Source organism: Bolinopsis microptera, chromosome 9 (genome assembly GCF_026151205.1).
Source record: "Bolinopsis microptera isolate Bmic1 chromosome 9, MBARI_Bmic_1.0, whole genome shotgun sequence".
Classification (NCBI taxonomy): domain Eukaryota; kingdom Metazoa; phylum Ctenophora; class Tentaculata; order Lobata; family Bolinopsidae; genus Bolinopsis; species Bolinopsis microptera.
The window spans coordinates 14,750,036-14,766,091 of NC_087080.1; the positions used below are offsets into that span (position 1 = coordinate 14,750,036).

At 40.7% G+C, this 16,056-nt stretch overlaps 5 protein-coding genes and 1 long non-coding RNA gene across 6 annotated transcripts; all 6 read right to left on the reverse strand.

Annotated features, from left to right (window-relative positions):
• Nucleotides 1-760: 760 nt before the first annotated feature.
• On the reverse strand, nucleotides 761-5,585 carry LOC134821193 (uncharacterized). Its single transcript, XR_010160987.1, has 2 exons — nucleotides 5,502-5,585; nucleotides 761-931 (listed from the first exon to the last, which is right to left on the reverse strand). It is a non-coding gene; the product is annotated as an uncharacterized LOC134821193 (long non-coding RNA).
• Nucleotides 5,586-5,899: 314 nt separating this feature from the next.
• On the reverse strand, nucleotides 5,900-8,204 carry LOC134821191 (E3 ubiquitin-protein ligase UHRF1-like). The gene is given in 2 exon segments (XM_063831873.1): nucleotides 5,900-8,126; nucleotides 8,129-8,204. Coding segments are annotated over 2 exon segments (2,142 nt in total). The 3' UTR covers nucleotides 5,900-6,060.
• Nucleotides 5,900-11,332, reverse strand: LOC134821192 (elongator complex protein 3-like). Its single transcript, XM_063831874.1, has 4 exons — nucleotides 10,984-11,332; nucleotides 10,554-10,797; nucleotides 9,986-10,206; nucleotides 5,900-9,535 (listed from the first exon to the last, which is right to left on the reverse strand). The coding sequence occupies exons 1-4, from the start codon at nucleotides 11,306-11,308 to the stop codon at nucleotides 8,667-8,669; spliced, it is 1,659 nt and encodes a 552-aa protein (XP_063687944.1). The 5' UTR covers nucleotides 11,309-11,332; the 3' UTR covers nucleotides 5,900-8,666.
• Nucleotides 11,333-11,488: 156 nt separating this feature from the next.
• LOC134820508 (peptidyl-prolyl cis-trans isomerase A-like) lies at nucleotides 11,489-12,954 on the reverse strand. Its single transcript, XM_063830927.1, has 3 exons — nucleotides 12,732-12,954; nucleotides 12,245-12,421; nucleotides 11,489-11,907 (listed from the first exon to the last, which is right to left on the reverse strand). The coding sequence occupies exons 1-3, from the start codon at nucleotides 12,925-12,927 to the stop codon at nucleotides 11,783-11,785; spliced, it is 498 nt and encodes a 165-aa protein (XP_063686997.1). The 5' UTR covers nucleotides 12,928-12,954; the 3' UTR covers nucleotides 11,489-11,782.
• Nucleotides 12,955-13,469: 515 nt separating this feature from the next.
• LOC134820509 (peptidyl-prolyl cis-trans isomerase A-like) lies at nucleotides 13,470-15,008 on the reverse strand. The gene is made up of 3 exons (XM_063830928.1): nucleotides 14,792-15,008; nucleotides 14,379-14,555; nucleotides 13,470-14,029 (listed from the first exon to the last, which is right to left on the reverse strand). The coding sequence occupies exons 1-3, from the start codon at nucleotides 14,985-14,987 to the stop codon at nucleotides 13,905-13,907; spliced, it is 498 nt and encodes a 165-aa protein (XP_063686998.1). The 5' UTR covers nucleotides 14,988-15,008; the 3' UTR covers nucleotides 13,470-13,904.
• A 145-nt stretch (nucleotides 15,009-15,153) lies between these two features.
• Nucleotides 15,154-15,923, reverse strand: LOC134820470 (peptidyl-prolyl cis-trans isomerase-like). Its single transcript, XM_063830856.1, has one exon. It carries the CDS (start codon nucleotides 15,832-15,834, stop codon nucleotides 15,325-15,327), a length of 510 nt encoding a protein of 169 aa, XP_063686926.1. The 5' UTR covers nucleotides 15,835-15,923; the 3' UTR covers nucleotides 15,154-15,324.
• Between the last annotated feature and the right edge of the window lie 133 nt (nucleotides 15,924-16,056).

Below are 16,056 nucleotides of genomic sequence, written 5' to 3' on the forward strand. Positions count from 1 at the left end.
GTGCCCACGCGGCACTAGATTGTGAATGGGATCCACGTGAGCACATGGTCGTATGTGCTTATTTCCCAATCCAGAATGCATTAAATTTATTACTGAAATCGAAGATTTATGCATCTAGAAACTTTAGTCCATAAACAGATTTAAATTCCGAGGGCCCATGTCATGCTTGAAGTGATAAACAAAATATATAGCCGGTAATCCTCTGAATTTCCACTTCTAGTATGATCCAAATTCGGGGAAATAAGAGAACTGGCGGTTTAGCGTGCTGATAATCAAGACAAGGAAGACAAGAATGTGAAATTCATAAAAAGTTCGGACAAATTAGACAATCTCAAGTCTTCTGATAGCAGTGTTAAGCAGTAGCGTTCCCGAACATTATCAATTCGTCGTTATCTGTATATGAACAGCGAGAGTAGTGAGAAGTCGGGGTGACAATCTATTTGGATCTGGCTCTCATCTTCTTCCTCTTACGCTTCAGTCTCCTCATACGCTTCTTCTTCCACTTATCTCTCATTGCTATAAAAAGTTAAGAATTCAAAATGTGTAATATTATACCGTAAATATAATATTCAGAAAATGATGTAATATAGCACGCGCGCATTAAAAATTTGATACGGTTTTTGCCGTATGACCGATCATTTCTATAACAAAATAGTGCCGCGCCGTACAGAAATGTTGATAAACTCAAGGACTGCCCCAATATGGCGGGCTATAATTGTTGTTCGTAAAATATCAACAAAGAAGCAAATAAAACCCAGAATTGATAAATTAAAAACTATCTAAGAATGTCCATCATCAAGAGTCCGGATCATCTAAGCCTCCTAGCTTCTCTCTCTGACTCGAGCAGTGTGAGGATGTCACCCTCCCTTACTGGTCCCTTCACATTTCGGATGATGCTTCTTGTGTTATCGTCCAAGAACTCAACTTTGACCTGTGACAAATGAAACGTTTAGCAACAAATTGCTCAGTTGGACAGGGGTGAGCCATGTATATATATATATATTGGTAATGTATGTGGTCTATAATAGATTCTTAGCAACAAAAACTCTTCAAAGAAGAATCCGATAAGGTAGACTTTTTAATTTGAAATGATATTTTAAGAGATGTCATCACGACCAATTGTTGGAACACCACTGTTGGGGGGTGTAACCCAAAAAAACCCAATCCCAGTATTACCTTTTTCAGGGTAGGAGTTGGGTTTTTTTGGGGTTTTTTGGGTTTTTTACAAATTTTTCATTTGAAGGAAATAAAATCATGTAGGCACCTAGCAAAACAATTATCAGTACAACATCACTGTTGTGGTTCATCACTACAACATCACAATAGATATAATCGCTTAAATATCACCCAAAAACAGTATTTTATTCACTGATGTGCTCAGAAGAAGTTGGCCATCCAGATATGATATATCAGCCATATGTAATGCTCACTTCGATGGCCATGGCAAATTGAGTTAGTAGGGACGCAACTCACTGATGACCCCAACCCTGACCGCAACCGGTACGAGAGGAATAAAGCCTTTCTTCTCACCTTCACGATCTCTGTTTCCGTTTTCCTGATCATCCGCTTAACGAGAAACCATGCTCTATCTCCAACTGAAAGAATCTTGCAGTTACCATCAGCTGCATGATCACATGTGATATTAAGTGATATCTCGCTTGTTTATGGCCCTGTAGTCGCTAAAATCTTGACTGGGATGGCATTCGATCTCGCCCTCCATTGAGGCAAACCTTAACAGCCTTATCATGATGCAGAGCATCACAATACACAGTTACTATTTTCGCCCATTCCTCTGATGAGTCAATATCCTCCACGACCACTTCCTCTTCTTCGTCATCTGTTTCCGCTTCGTCACTCTCTGCTCCGTCAGAAGATGGTTGGAAAGCCTCTCCTTCAAGTTACAGTGTTCTTGAAGGAGTTCTCTACCCTTGAGACTCCCTTCTTCATAGCTTGTAACAATCTTGGGATTGACGTATCTTTACCTCTAAATGGTATCTGCTTTCGGATGCGGTATAACAAGCTTGTTGCGAGAGTGGGCAACTGTTACAGGGATCAAACTTTTGCCGAGTGCATCAAGCTCGAGGGAACGCGAACGGTTTGATTTGCCCATGCCAACCAACATATCCTTAGAACACAGATTAGTTCTAATGCCTGCATGGAGGCCTATGCGCAGGAAAGCATAAAGTTTGCTCGCAGGCATCGGATGTAAACAGCCAGGGCATTAAGTGTTGATAACTGTTGTCAGCTGTTACACTGAGAATGTACAGCATCAGACCCTCGACTGTAATAATCGCATCGTCAAAATTTTTACAAGTAGGCAGGTGGTCTTTCAATGGTTGTGCGAAGCTTAGGTGGCCCAAGGCGTCACCGCTGGATAGAAGCTGGGTGGAAGCCCTGGTCTGATGTGAGGCTCCCAGAACTTTGAAAAGGGGTATCCTGCTGGTGCCCTCTTCCAGACACTCATCGGACAGCATGACGAAAGCCACTACCTCCGCGTGCTGAAGACTGGATACTGGACAGGGGGTCCAGGCTAAAGGCAGGACGATCGACGGGAGACATTGAGCCCCGGAAGTTCAATAATTTGATCTATTGACTCCTTAAAGCCTTAACTCTTGGTCTACAAGAAGCTTTGAGACTCGTAAATCTTTACTGTGGATTGCACAGTAGCTAAAGAGGTGTTGGCTGTTACCCTGTTCAACCTAGTCTACTATGACCCAGCTAGACTGGACCACACTCTGGTAGTCAGGATACGGCTCCCTATGCCCGGGGTACCGGGTAACGAGGTAGTCAGGGGAAGGGTTAGTCCCCGCTAAAGTGTAGCTCTGTTCTCACTCTAACCTCCTTATGCTTTGGGATAAAATCGGAAAGGGGGGAATGCAACGTCAATTAATGTCAATTAATGTCAATTAATGTCAATTAATGTCAATTAATGTCAATGTCAGTTTTGCAAAATTTTGGAATACTGACATTAATTGACACGATATTTTTCGACCAGAGATTATGTAGTTCTACCATATTTTTAGCACTTAAGAACGTTTATATCATCAATTTATTCACTACTATCACATATGCTATGGAAATGTGAAATGTGATTTCAGATCATTAAACAATTAAACTAAAATAATACGGTTTTCCGAAATTTAATTTTCTTAAATAGGCGTGGCCATCCAAGGGCGTGGTTCTCAACATCATCAGAACTTAAAACCCACATTAAACGAAATGCCTTCATGACATTTATATTTGAATAACGAATCTTAAACAGCTAACATTACTCCTTCATACTAAAAAAGCCGATTCTAGATATTTTACCTGTATAAGAAACCAATAAAATATGGGCGTGGCCGGTTGGGACCGAAGATGGAAGAGTTGGAAGCTGAAATTTTTTTTGTGGTCTATAAACCTAAGGATCAACAGATAAGCACATACTCATAATTATTCAAGGACATTTGTTTTTTTGAACCGGTCTAACTTACGTAGACGTGAATATCTTGAATATTTATCGAATAATGATAATCTCAAATTTCAAGACAAATTAATGTCAATTAATGTCAATTAATGTCAATTAATGTCAATTAATGTCAATTAATGTCAATTAATGTCAATTAATGTCAATTAATGTCAATTAATGTCAATTAATGTCAATTAATGTCAATTAATGTCAATGTCAGTTTGGGGTTTTTATGGAATACTGACATTAATTGACGTTGCATTCCCCCCATCGGAAAGTCCCACACTGGAGCAGGTGACGATTCACGATTGGGTAAGGATTACAACTGATGCTGTTGGGTAGAAAAAGGAAGTGTCACATTTGTCTTGTATAGCATATTATGTTCGTGCAATTACATGCTCAAGATACCCAAGATAGTATGGTGAGAGTTAAAGATGGCTATTGTTCAAGCAGATGCCCTTAACCTTTTAGTGGTGCAAGAGTTAAGAACACAATCCACTGCCAATGTGCAGGGGACTGCACAGGATTGTGAGCCAACTGAAAAGTCAAGATGAAGTTTATCAACAGCTTAAGGGTTAAAGCCCCTATTTTTCTAGTGGAAGTGGTTGCCGGGGTAATTACGCTGCTATTACAGAAGCTGATGACTCGGTCTCCACATCACGACAACCTATTTCTACAGAAAGTCAAACAAGAAAACATCAAAAAAATATGAACATCAATTGTATTGTATCATGTAAAAGGACTGCTAAGGTTGGCACATTTAACATAAGAACAGCCAGAGAACAGCACAAAGGCATCGAACTTGCAGAACTATTTTCTCGAAGCAAGCTGCACATCCTTGGCCTGCAAGAATCGAACATCGGGTAGTGCATGCTGATTGCTGAGAATACCAGAATAGAAAAGATGAACAAAGGGATTCATCCAGTGATATCATCTACGTGGAGAAACGCAGCTGGCGCTACAGTCCTACAGAAGCCTCATCTGATGAGGAGGCATGAAATCTTTTTTGTCTAAAACCAAGCATCTTACAGTTAATTTAGTAGGAGAGGAGCCACACACAATAATTTCTAAGGACGGACATGCCTTAGAAGTTGAGGATTTTAGTACAACGGAGCACGACTTTAGGTTACGCAAGGCCAAGGCATGGGCTGCCTACCACAAAATGTAGGCTATATGGAGGTCCAATTTGCGCCGAGATTTAAAGATCCGTCTGTTCAAGCTACGGTTGAATCAATCTTCCTGTATGGAACGAAAACGTGGACAATAACAGAATCTTTGAAGAAAAGAATAGACGGATGTTACAGTAGAATGCTTCGGATGGCCCTAAACGTGGACTGGAGAGGACATCGCACCAACAAGGAGGTCTTTGGATCACTCCCAAGAGTTATTTCGAAGATACAGGCCAGAAGAATGAGGTTGGCTGGGCACATCCAGCGACATGATGACCTGGCAGCACACCAACTTCTCCTTTGGGAACCTAGGGAGGGGCTCCGTCGATAACCTAATAAGTGACACTGGACTCAAGAACACTGGGGAGATTAAGGAGCTTATGGCGGACAGAAAGCTTTGGAGACACATCATCGAGACTCGGACTCTGAAGCCGCCTTAAGTCAAGTAATTTAAGTCATGTGCTTTGACTTGCCCTTGACCTTCGTCATAGCCTCCTTTCATGACAGGAGAACACATTTGCCATGTTTGGCACATTTCCACTTTGTGCATTCATATGGATTATATCTTGATGAACGAGACATCCTGTTTGCTATCGTGATAATATACTATATCAATATAAACACACTTATATACTATGTAAACTATCTATTAAGTTAAGACATGAGAACAACACGTAGGTAAGACTTAGTGGGGAATAATTCACATTCAATACAATTAATGAAATGGCTAGAATTTTGTTAAAATTTTGTTAAAAAACCCAAAAAAAACCCAAAAAAAACCCAATCCCAGTATTACCTTTTCTTGGGTAGGAGTTGGGTTTTTTTGGGTTACACCCCCCCCCCACTGTTACTAGTGTACTGAGTAACATGAGAACATTACATACCTGAGTACATTGTCCTGTGATCCAGTCCTTCCAAGAATCTTGGTTACTTTAGCCAGCTTCTTCTGGGTCTCATCCATGACTACTACAATTGGGACAGATTAGTAAATACAACTTGGAATTCAAACTCAAATTTAAACCAAATAATTTTAGATTTTACATACAATAAGTACGCGATATTCTAGCTATCAGAAAAACTGTTTTAGAATATTTTTATAAATAAAACACAAGGTTTTTGTTTACTGAATAAGTTCGGAATTTATTAAGTCATCACTCTACGATTTTGATTAAATGCATTAAATACTAAATAAGCATGCTTCATGCAAAACAACTTGAAAAGTTGCTCAATTGTGTGATTTCATTAATTTGTTTAATTTTAAAATAATTTATTTCGTAAAAACTGTCGTGGAAAAATCAAACTTAACACGCGTAAGAAAGTACTGCCTTGAAAAATAACGAAATACAAATTGCTATATACAAAATCTAGTCCAAATTATAGTATTAAAAAGTATTAAATTTTTAAAAAGATTGAGAAATATTATCATCTAGAACATTCGCTACATCAACGACCAGAATCATATCCAGGAAAGATATCGAGTAGAACTGTCTGCAGATTCTTGTTCACTTTCATCGAGTAACTTTTACCGAGATCATACCTACAGTTGGGACAAGAATAAACCTCCGCTTTGAAAGACCTGTTCACACACTTGATACACATGTTGTGAGAACAAGGCGTGGTCACAGGGTCCTTAACAAGGTCCGTGCAGATGATACAAGAAAACTTATCAGTCACTCGATCGTGCCAGTTTGACGTATCCGAGAGAAGTTCATCCCAATGTTTCTTGTTTTCTGTGTCTGATTTTAGGAGATTTTTCAGCTCAGCACTGATATCATTGTTTGGTTTTTTGTTTGATGACACTTCCAACGCAGCACTGTTTCTTTTCCTCTTCTTGTTATTAGATTTGGGGTTGTTTTCTTTGTTTTCCTGTTTCTCAAGGTACCCCTCGGGGTAAACAATTTTAAGACCGTGTTTCTTGGTCATATCTTGTCCCTCTTTAGTCCAGGGAGCCGGGGAAGAGTCGTCCCTTCTCAACAAATACCTCCACACCAAAAACCCACTCTGTCCTTTCTCGGGCCAGTACTTGACAAGCTTGTAAATACCATCGTACCTGTTCCCTTCTTTAGGAGCATACTTGGAATGCTTTGCAAGTTTACAATTTCTCACTACACGTATCTGCCTACCCTTTTTCCATTCTGAAGCCTCAGCTCCCTTCTTGACATCCAGCGGCGCTGCGCAACAGCGAGCAAGCGCTAAGTTCATCTTGGTGAGTTTCTGATCGCAGCTCTGCTCAGCAGTGCGCTTGTTCCCAGACAGATCCCTCCCACCAGAGCCAGTATATTTGAACTCCTCCCCGTAATCCTTATCATCTTCATAACCCCCTGATAACACAATAGAATACGCTCCATCGTTCTCTCGACCATGTATCCCGGCTACGTGGGGCCGGTGTATTCCTACCTCTGAAACTTGTAGTCTGTATTTCCACATGGAACCTACTAGAATCCCAGGCACTGGTCCCACATGGTCCTGGGGAACTATAGTACATACCTTAGTTCTACCCTGACATGCCATCCCTTTACCCCAATCTCTAGCAGAGTTAGAGGTCGGAGCACGCGACTTCTTCTTAGTTTTCAGGCCCTCTCCAGCCTGCACGATCTCACTAACATCGTTCTTACAATTACTACAATACCAGTCTTCCTCAGCAGGAACAGCTTCTAGGGGCGGGTCTAAGCAGTAGAGATGGAACGCACAGTCGCACTCATCACACAGGAGGATCTGCCCTGGGTTATCCTTGTTTCCGCACACACTGCACGCACAATACTTACACTTCCGCTTCTTGTTATCTCCACAGTGTGTGCATTGTGGTGCAGACTGCCGTTTAGCAATGTTGGTGATCACTGTTTCCAACACATCCTTCTCTTCTCGTATCTCTATCCTGAAGATATCATCTACGAAAGTGAGGTCGACATCAGTAGGAACAGATCCCAATATAACCCTGGCAGTGACACTGTACTTTCCTCTTTTCTTCACAACACTCCTGATCTCCCCATCGTACCAGAACCCCCTCTCTTCCGGGTTATCCAGATTAAAGTTCACCATACACTTCATATCTGGTTTGAGTTCAGACAGAGGGTAAACGTAGTGTGCACGTGGTCTTATCTCAACAGGTTTAACATTCATGTTATCACATTCCTCGTACCCATCTAACCGTATCACATAGTACACCTGCTCAACTGTTCCAGAGTCTGTGTTCCTAGTTTCTCTGTAGCACTTCTTAACAACCCCCTCGAACCACGCCCCCGTTTCTGTGTCCAACACGTCAACTTCCTCTCCTGGAGCAAACAATCCGGAACAATCTTCTGACACTGTTTCTGTGGTGTTCGTGTCGGTGGTGGTATCTGTGTCGGGCTGTTCCGCTGTAGTCTTCACTATCATTAGCTGGATTGTGTCGTTGATGGCTACGTCATAATCAAATAAAGTGTGCTGGTCCACTAGAAGTTTCCCACGGTAGAACAGTTTTTGTTGAAGAGGGGAGACGTCGAATTTTTCTTGGATTTTCTGACGGAGATGTCGATTGTGGTCAGCTTGCTTAGTCCATCGAATCTTTCTGATTTTGTGCCGCAGAATGTACGCACATTAATCCACATTCCTGGAGCGAAATATCAATTATCTGTGATGTCCTCAAATTTAATTACATTAAAAATTGATGGTTAGTTATGGGATTTAATTATCTAATTATGACTCTAAGCGTTAAGACAGGTTAATTAATTAATTGTTAATTGAATGTCACTTAACTACAAAACAATTAAATCAAGCTTGTTGTGAGATGGAAGGTTTAGTTATCTTGATTGCACAACATGAACATCGAACAAAGATTTGTTTAAAAGAATAATTATCAATAACTTAACAAACACGTACATATTATCTTTTAATTACATAAAAATCACTTCAATCACAGAACATTAACAGAATAAATAACTGCCCGTCTTTATACATTCTGGACTCAAAAGCTGTGCAGTCCGAATAAAACTATAAAAATTTCAAACTCAAAATGAAGGGTCACAATCTGACCGGTTTAAAGAAATCACCTCACGGAGGAATGTTCACCTTCAGGTTTCTACCAGAGATTTGCTCATGTAAGGTCCATCTAGCTCGTATCCTAGCTTCCTGTAGTACCCCCTGGTCCCTACACCACTGATGACCGCTAGTTTAACAGAACCGTGTTCTTCACGTGCAATGCGCTCCGCTTCCTCCATCAGCAGTGTACCAAAACCTTGGTGTTGGAACTTACGAGGGTCCCTCCCAGACACTGGCACAACACTACCGTACACGTGTAGTTCCCGAACCACTGACGCGCGGTCCACTAACTCAGGACGGAACGCAACTGACGACACCTTACGGAGTCGCAGGAGTCCTATCAAAATGTCTTGTTCTGGATCTTCATACGACAAGAAAGTCTCCCAGCCACCGTTAGCAACATAGTCCCTTCTGATCAGTTCCACCTGATACGGCCTCACTTTATTGTGGATCTCCTGGATCCCCACCTCACGTGTTCTAACGTCACGGCACGTGGTTCCCAGGTCCTTCATACGAGCCAGGGCCAGTTCTCTTAAGTTACCGTGTTCTACCCCGGAGCTGACTAAAGGCATGGGAATGTCTCTCTGTACCCTGTAAACCCTAGTCCACGGTGGAACCAGCGCCAGGATCCTGGCCACTAGATCTATCAACAAGTGAGGTGGATAACTCCTGTATCTCCCTGTTTTCCACAGCTCATACAGTCCTGTTCCTCTGATCACTAGAGTAGGGTAGATCTTCAGTCCGTCCGGTCTAAAGAGAGGGTTCTCAAATATCTCCTTGAACTGCTCGATGTCACGTTCAAAACCAACGTTAGGAAGATCCGGCATCATGTGGGTAACCACTTTAAACCCGGCATCTTTAGACATGTGGAATGACTCGCAACTTGCTCGGGCTGTGTGACCTGGGGAGAGAGAGAGAGGGTGAAGTTATCTGGGAGGTAATTTGATAGTTGTTTTGATAACCCTAGTTACAGCAGCTGCTACTACTGCTGCTAGCTGCAGGATTGCAGAGATATTCACAGGAACAATGACAGATAATATAATCACTGCTGGTTGCCAGGCCTCCACTGCTGGTTTACAGGCGTAGTATATATACTGTGCTACTGCTATATACTGTGTATTTTACACTTAGTTAAAAGACCATTAAAAGATATACTGATATTAGATGGATGTTATATTAATTTACCTAATTGCACGACTAGGTGTTCTGGCAATCGGCCAAGCCCAAGCATTTTTCCAAGCAATTTATGTCTAAAATAAATTCCGAAACAAATGCTACAATCTTTCAGTTTCGACACTTTTAAATGTCGTTTTCCCTTTTTATGAAACAGACCCTATCTCTAGCTACTAACCTCTATTAGTATCTCTAGCTACATCTTCGTACACACTCTGCACACCAATCTCCAGTCTGGTGCACCCATACGACAACATGCTGCTCAGATGCTTCTTCAAACAGTAATCCGGCCTGGTCTCTATCGTTATCCCGATACACTTCGTGTTACTCTTCTCAGAGAACTTCACCGCTTCTGCCACGTTGGACGAGGTGTGACCGGACAGGGCGTCGTGTAAATTCCTGCGTGAACAAGGCACGTGACATTTATGTTATATTAAGTGTAATTAGGGTAATTTATGGCTAATTAGGGTAATTTATGGCTAATTACACGTCACATGTGAGGGCTCATTAGAGAGAGCACTGACAGAGACTGTTGAGATTTACACAATATCAGAGTTTTAGTTTTCAAGTGAGTAAACTGGTGACAGTATATAATGTAGCACTTTTTAGCGTGTAACATTTCTAATCAAATTAGACAATATCAGGAGTCTTCTTGTGTAGTACTAGTACTATAAGATAGTACTAGTACTACACTAATATATATATATATATAATTATATAATAATATATTATATAATAATGCCCACCTGATAAAGTAGTCTCTGTAAGTGTCCGGCAGGGACATGAAAGTCCCTCCCATCACAATAAACTCCACCTTGTCCACACTGTGTCCCAACTGTTTCAGCTGCTCCACTCGGTGCCGTGTCTGCAGGTAGGGATTGTACCGTGCGCGGATTGCGCGCATTGACGTGGGTTCGTAGCCGGTGTAGGACTGGGTGCTGTACTCAAAGTCTGAGTCAGGACCTCCGGGACAGTACACACAGATGTTACCTGGGAGACGGTGGGTTTAGACAGTTAACGTTACATTGTATTGTATTTCAGATTGTGTGGTTTGAATTAAGGTCCACTTTTTATCAAATTGTATGGAAAGTACAATAAATAAAAAAATCGAAGTTCAAAAGTATTGTACTACATTTTGTTTGTACAACATTTTAGATCGAGTATCTCTGTTCTAACCAGTAAAAGTGATGTGAGGGCACCGATGTGGTTTGCACATGACCGCAACAACAGCTATCCCAGATGCTGTCCTAACAGGCTTAGCTCTCAGTTTCGGGAGTAATATTTTCCTGTACTCTTGTGGAACTGCGGAGATGATATCCACCAGCCTAGGCTGAGCGGGACAGCCATGTTTACTGGCGATCCGACATTTCAGCTTGTTTAGATTAACATCTTTCTTGGATTTGTGAGCACTGATCAGCTCTTTGATGATGTCAGAGACGGTTAGGAGAAGCAGCTCCTGAGGCGAGGCCGAGGGGGCCGCACGTTTCTTCTGTTTCGCCATGTCACAATTTCATATCTGTTAAAAAGTCATGTACGTTAATGCTAAGTCATACTTGTTATATAGTTGTTAAGCATGGCAATTTAGTAGAATCGCACTCTTTACTCGTATGTTAATGATCTGTGCAGTAGTTTTACAACAGATCTGATACGAAACTTGGTTTCATGCAATAAAAGTCTTGGAGCGTGTTTTTGCAATTTTGTATAATGTTACCACAAATAAACATGTTTTAAAGTGCAATGGGCACGAGTCAGATAAGTAAATGTATACTTATATAATATAATCTTCAAATATAAAGAATGGTATAAATTTTCTCATGTATAATAAATAGTAATAATAAGGCAATAATACGTTGGATGAATAATTCAAGTAAAAATTGAATAAATAAGAATGATTTTACGACAACGTGGTAAGTTCATTAAATTGCAAATGGCTGGCCAGCATGCCCATAAATGCTTCTCTCATTCTGCTTCTCATTTATAAGACCCCACAGTCAGCGATGGAGACAGGCTTTGACGTTGCTCCTGAACGAGAGCCTACATTTTCCATAGCCTTGACAACATCCATTCCTCCGGTAACATTTCCGAACACTACATGTTTGCCTGAAAAGTAAGGGATATAGTTAGTTCACTGCAGTATTAGTTTACTTCAGTGTTCAGAGATGAACTGGAGAAGTAATATTTATCGCAAAGTTCTAAATCTCCCCTCTCTCCCTCTCTCCCTCTCTCTCCCTCTCTCTCCCACCCTCTCCCCCTCTCCCCTCCCATTTCGGGTGTAACAAATCATAACTCGCACCCCAAATAACTACCCTTAGATTCATACAAGCGTACAAATCAGAAGCGTACAAATGAAGCGAAAAATGAAGCGAAAAATACCAACTGTCAATTATTGCATCATTTCTTATACCTAATTTCCCAAACACGTGATCTGATTACTTACCATCAAGCCAGTCAGTCTTGACAGTGCACAGGAAGAATTGAGAGCCGTTGGTTCCGGGTCCGGCATTGGCCATGGAGAGGACACCAGCTCCGGTATGCTTCAGGGTAAAGTTCTCATCCTCGAACTTGTTGCCGTAGATGGACTTGCCTCCGGTACCGTTTCCTTTAGTGAAATCACCTGGACAAAATGTTATTTTACCCATCGAGTATTAAAGTGTATAATGTATCAGACTGCGAAAGTCTGTTCCTGTTAAATTAGGAGGAAGTTTTTTTGTTTAATATTTTAAAATTTTTGTCTAGGACGAGGAAGTTTTGATTTCATGAAATTAGACAAGAATTCAGTTCAGTCCAAGTACTTGTCGTTTATGGTATTAACGAATGACAGTTTTAAATCTTTCAGCGGTGATTAGTTGTAAGTCTACATTATTAACAACAATACCAACACGTGACAACATCTTACATACCTAACATACCAACATCTTACATACCTCCTTGACACATGAAGTTGTCGATGACTCTGTGGAAAGCAGATCCCTTGTACCCAAATCCTTTCTCTCCTGTGCAAAGAGCTCTGAAGTTCTCAGCTGTTTTTGGGACAATATCCGCTCGCAAAGTCATTTCAATACGACCAGCGGGCTGACCACCGATGGTGATATCGAAGAAACATATTGGGTTGTTGGCCATGTCGAGAACTTGCTTGGCTAAAACAAGTTTTTGGTTCAAATATTATTATAGTTGCAAGAACAGAACTTACAAAATTCATTTCACATAGTGTTTTTAAAACGTTCATAAAGAAAAGGGATATATTTTACCCCTCAATAAAGGTTTGAACTAGTTTGTAGCTCAAAATGCAGCGTTCCTGGAGATTACTGGATTAAAATCGAGGATATTGTTCAGATAGAAGATCAATATGACCCCGATTGGGTTTCAATATTATTCTTTTGGCCCCTTGCCCTGCTCAATGCTCATCTATAAACACTTAACAGGGATAGGCCAACTGGAGGCAGTCTGTGGTGAACTGCTGTCTAGTAATTCTGTTTAGTTCTACGAACAATACTAATACCAAGGTAAAGGCACCAGTGCAGCAGGTTCGATCATCAACATTGCGATCAATAACTAAATATCTAGAATATGGGTGTGCTTAGGTTTAGCTAACACTGCAAATATTATTCCATCAATCTCTAATAAGTTCCAGTCAAGATGAGATAACCATTAAAACTCGTTCACGATTTCAACTTTTTGACATTTTTCGGAACACTCATTGAGAATATATAAGAAAATTTGAAAAGTAAGAGCGCAAAAACAGCCAGAAGAGAAGTGTGAAAAACAAATCTTGTGACGTCACAAAGTGCAACGACACCCATCAGCTGTCTGCGCAGTCACACATAAAAGAACACGATCACGAAGGAAAATCATAAAAAGATAAAGCATTATATTTTGAAATAAATGATTAGCAAAATAGATAAAAGGGCACTATTTATAAACAAACACTACAAAAGCGGGAGAATTTCCACCACCAAGCACAGCTCTGGGAGGATGTCCACCACCAAGCTTAGCTCTGGGAGGATGTCCACCACCAAGCACAGCTCTGGGAGGATGTCCACCACCAAGCATAGCTCTGTAGATAGATAATCCATATTAAGGGTCTGTCCAATAATAATCTACAATTGCCCGCAGTCTTCGATTTTGACAGGCTTCGATGTTTTTCCTGTCTTGGAACCGACTGCCTCGATGGCCCGGACGACTTCCATTCCCTTGGTTACATTTCCGAACACTACATGCTTACCTGAAAGGAAGAGAAAATATTTGTAATATGCTGAGTTTGAGACTGAGTAAAATTTTATGTATTTTATCTACTTCTGATTATTTTGAACTAAATGGCGGAAATCGATTATTTCCATTATAAACGGTGCAAATTGTTTTCGCCATTGCATTTGATTTTTGACCATCCGTTGAACTGTATTCATCATTCGATGCAAAATGTTTCCATTAAATTTAATTTTGGTGTAATTTTTAAGCGAATAAATAGCGAAGACATCACCTAGAACTACTTGTATTATTTTCACGGTTGAACTGGGTTTGAATCACTGGATTTTTATCTGTAGCAATACACCACAATTAATACAACTACTTACCATCAAGCCACTCAGTCTTGACAGTGCACAGGAAGAATTGAGAGCCGTTGGTGTTAGGTCCACAGTTAGCCATGGACAGGACACCAGGTCCGGTGTGCTTCAGGGTGAATTTCTCATCAGCAAACTTGTTTCCGTAGATAGATCTACCTCCGGTTCCGTCTCCTCTAGTGAAATCACCTGGACAGGAAATTGGTTGGATCAAATAATGTCTTCAAAGTTGCTGTACGGCAGTGTTAAACAAGTAACTGAAACCGAGGGGTTCCGTTCAGGCCCTTCACACTTTGTTTCTGTCTAGTTCTAATGTACCGTCACAATAGTGACTTTAATATAAAGATCTTGATTTTTCTTAAATAAAAGCAATATTTTAATTAACGTAACAAGAAACAAGGTTGTTAAACTTGTTCGAAACTAACCTCCTTGGCACATGAAACTGTCAATGACTCTGTGGAAAGCAGATCCCTTGTACCCAAATCCTTTCTCTCCTGTGCAAAGAGCTCTGAAGTTCTCAGCTGTTTTTGGGACAACATCTGCTTTCAGAGTCATCTCAATACGACCTGCGGGTTTACCACCGATCGACATGTCGAAGAAACACACTGGGTTAGCGGCCATGTTGGGAACTTGGCTAGGAAAAGATCTTGGTTTTACAACTTACAAAAATATCGAATATTTGTTAGCGTGTAATTTATATCACACATTCTCGCCATAAGTATTCTTCTTGACGACAAAAATTACAAAATTTCAGGTGGATTAATACCACAGTTCAATAACGACTACCAATAAGCACAGTTCTATTAAAAACATAGATTTACACATTATACAAAACCTTCCAAATATTTAAGCGGGGGTCAAAATTTGACTAAGGGAAACGGGTGGCTCTGAAAACAGGATTTATATTTAATCAAAAATTAAACTCTTGGTCACTTAGCTGAAATCTCAGCAGATTACCTCAGTCCAGTTCTTCCTCAAGCTCACCACAGTCCTCAATAACAACAGGTTTCATTGTTTTTCCCTGTCCAGTACCCACTGCCTCCATTTTTCTGACAACATCCAAACCTTCTGTCACATGCCCGAACACCACGTGGGCGCCGTTTAACCAGGATGTCACCTCCGTGCAGATAAAAAACTGAGAACCGTTCGTGTTTTTTCCAGCGTTAGCCATGGACAATATTCCAGGTTGAGTATGTTTAAGCTGGAAGTTTTCGTCCTTGAATTTGGGTCCGTAGATAGATTTGCCGCCGGTGCCGTTGTGGTTTGTAAAGTCTCCTCCTTGACACATAAAGCCGGGAATTATCCTGTGAAAGGAGCTGCCTTTGTACCCAAATCCATGATCTCCAGTGCAAAGGGCTCGGAAATTTTCTGCAGTTTTAGGGACGACGTCTTTTCGTAGTTCAAATACCACACGCCCTGCTCGCACTCCACCAATTGCAATGTCAAAGAAACATTTAGGATTCACCATCGCTTGACTTGTCTTCTTTTTTAAGAATAACAACTTTAAAATGTTATGTGATTATAGTGTCAGTGAATTAATAAACGTTCAGTCGTGCGTGCAAGTTAGAACTTAGACTGGTGCCTGGAAACAGTCAATTAACACAATATACTTTACAGTACATTGAACATAAAACGCATTCGGAGAGGATTATATAAATTATTATATAAATTGTTATTAAACAAAAATAAG

Excerpts from the sequence above, each read along its gene's own strand:
- LOC134821192 (XM_063831874.1), bottom strand. The coding sequence starts at position 11,308 with ATGGCGAAACAGAAGAAACGTGCGGCCCCCTCGGCCTCGCCTCAGGAG. Across the intron at positions 10,798-10,983 it reads CCCTCACATCACTTTTACTG|GTAACATCTGTGTGTACTGT; the intron begins GTTAGAACAGAG and ends ACCGTCTCCCAG. Across the intron at positions 10,207-10,553 it reads TACAGAGACTACTTTATCAG|GAATTTACACGACGCCCTGT; the intron begins GTGGGCATTATT and ends TTGTTCACGCAG.
- LOC134820508 (XM_063830927.1), bottom strand. The coding sequence starts at position 12,927 with ATGGCCAACAACCCAATATGTTTCTTCGATATCACCATCGGTGGTCAG. Across the intron at positions 12,422-12,731 it reads CAACTTCATGTGTCAAGGAG|GTGATTTCACTAAAGGAAAC; the intron begins GTATGTAAGATG and ends CATTTTGTCCAG. Across the intron at positions 11,908-12,244 it reads CAAGACTGACTGGCTTGATG|GCAAACATGTAGTGTTCGGA; the intron begins GTAAGTAATCAG and ends CTTACTTTTCAG.
- LOC134820509 (XM_063830928.1), bottom strand. The coding sequence starts at position 14,987 with ATGGCCGCTAACCCAGTGTGTTTCTTCGACATGTCGATCGGTGGTAAA. Across the intron at positions 14,556-14,791 it reads CAGTTTCATGTGCCAAGGAG|GTGATTTCACTAGAGGAGAC; the intron begins GTTAGTTTCGAA and ends TTTCCTGTCCAG. Across the intron at positions 14,030-14,378 it reads CAAGACTGAGTGGCTTGATG|GTAAGCATGTAGTGTTCGGA; the intron begins GTAAGTAGTTGT and ends TCTTCCTTTCAG.
- LOC134820470 (XM_063830856.1), bottom strand. The coding sequence starts at position 15,834 with ATGGTGAATCCTAAATGTTTCTTTGACATTGCAATTGGTGGAGTGCGA.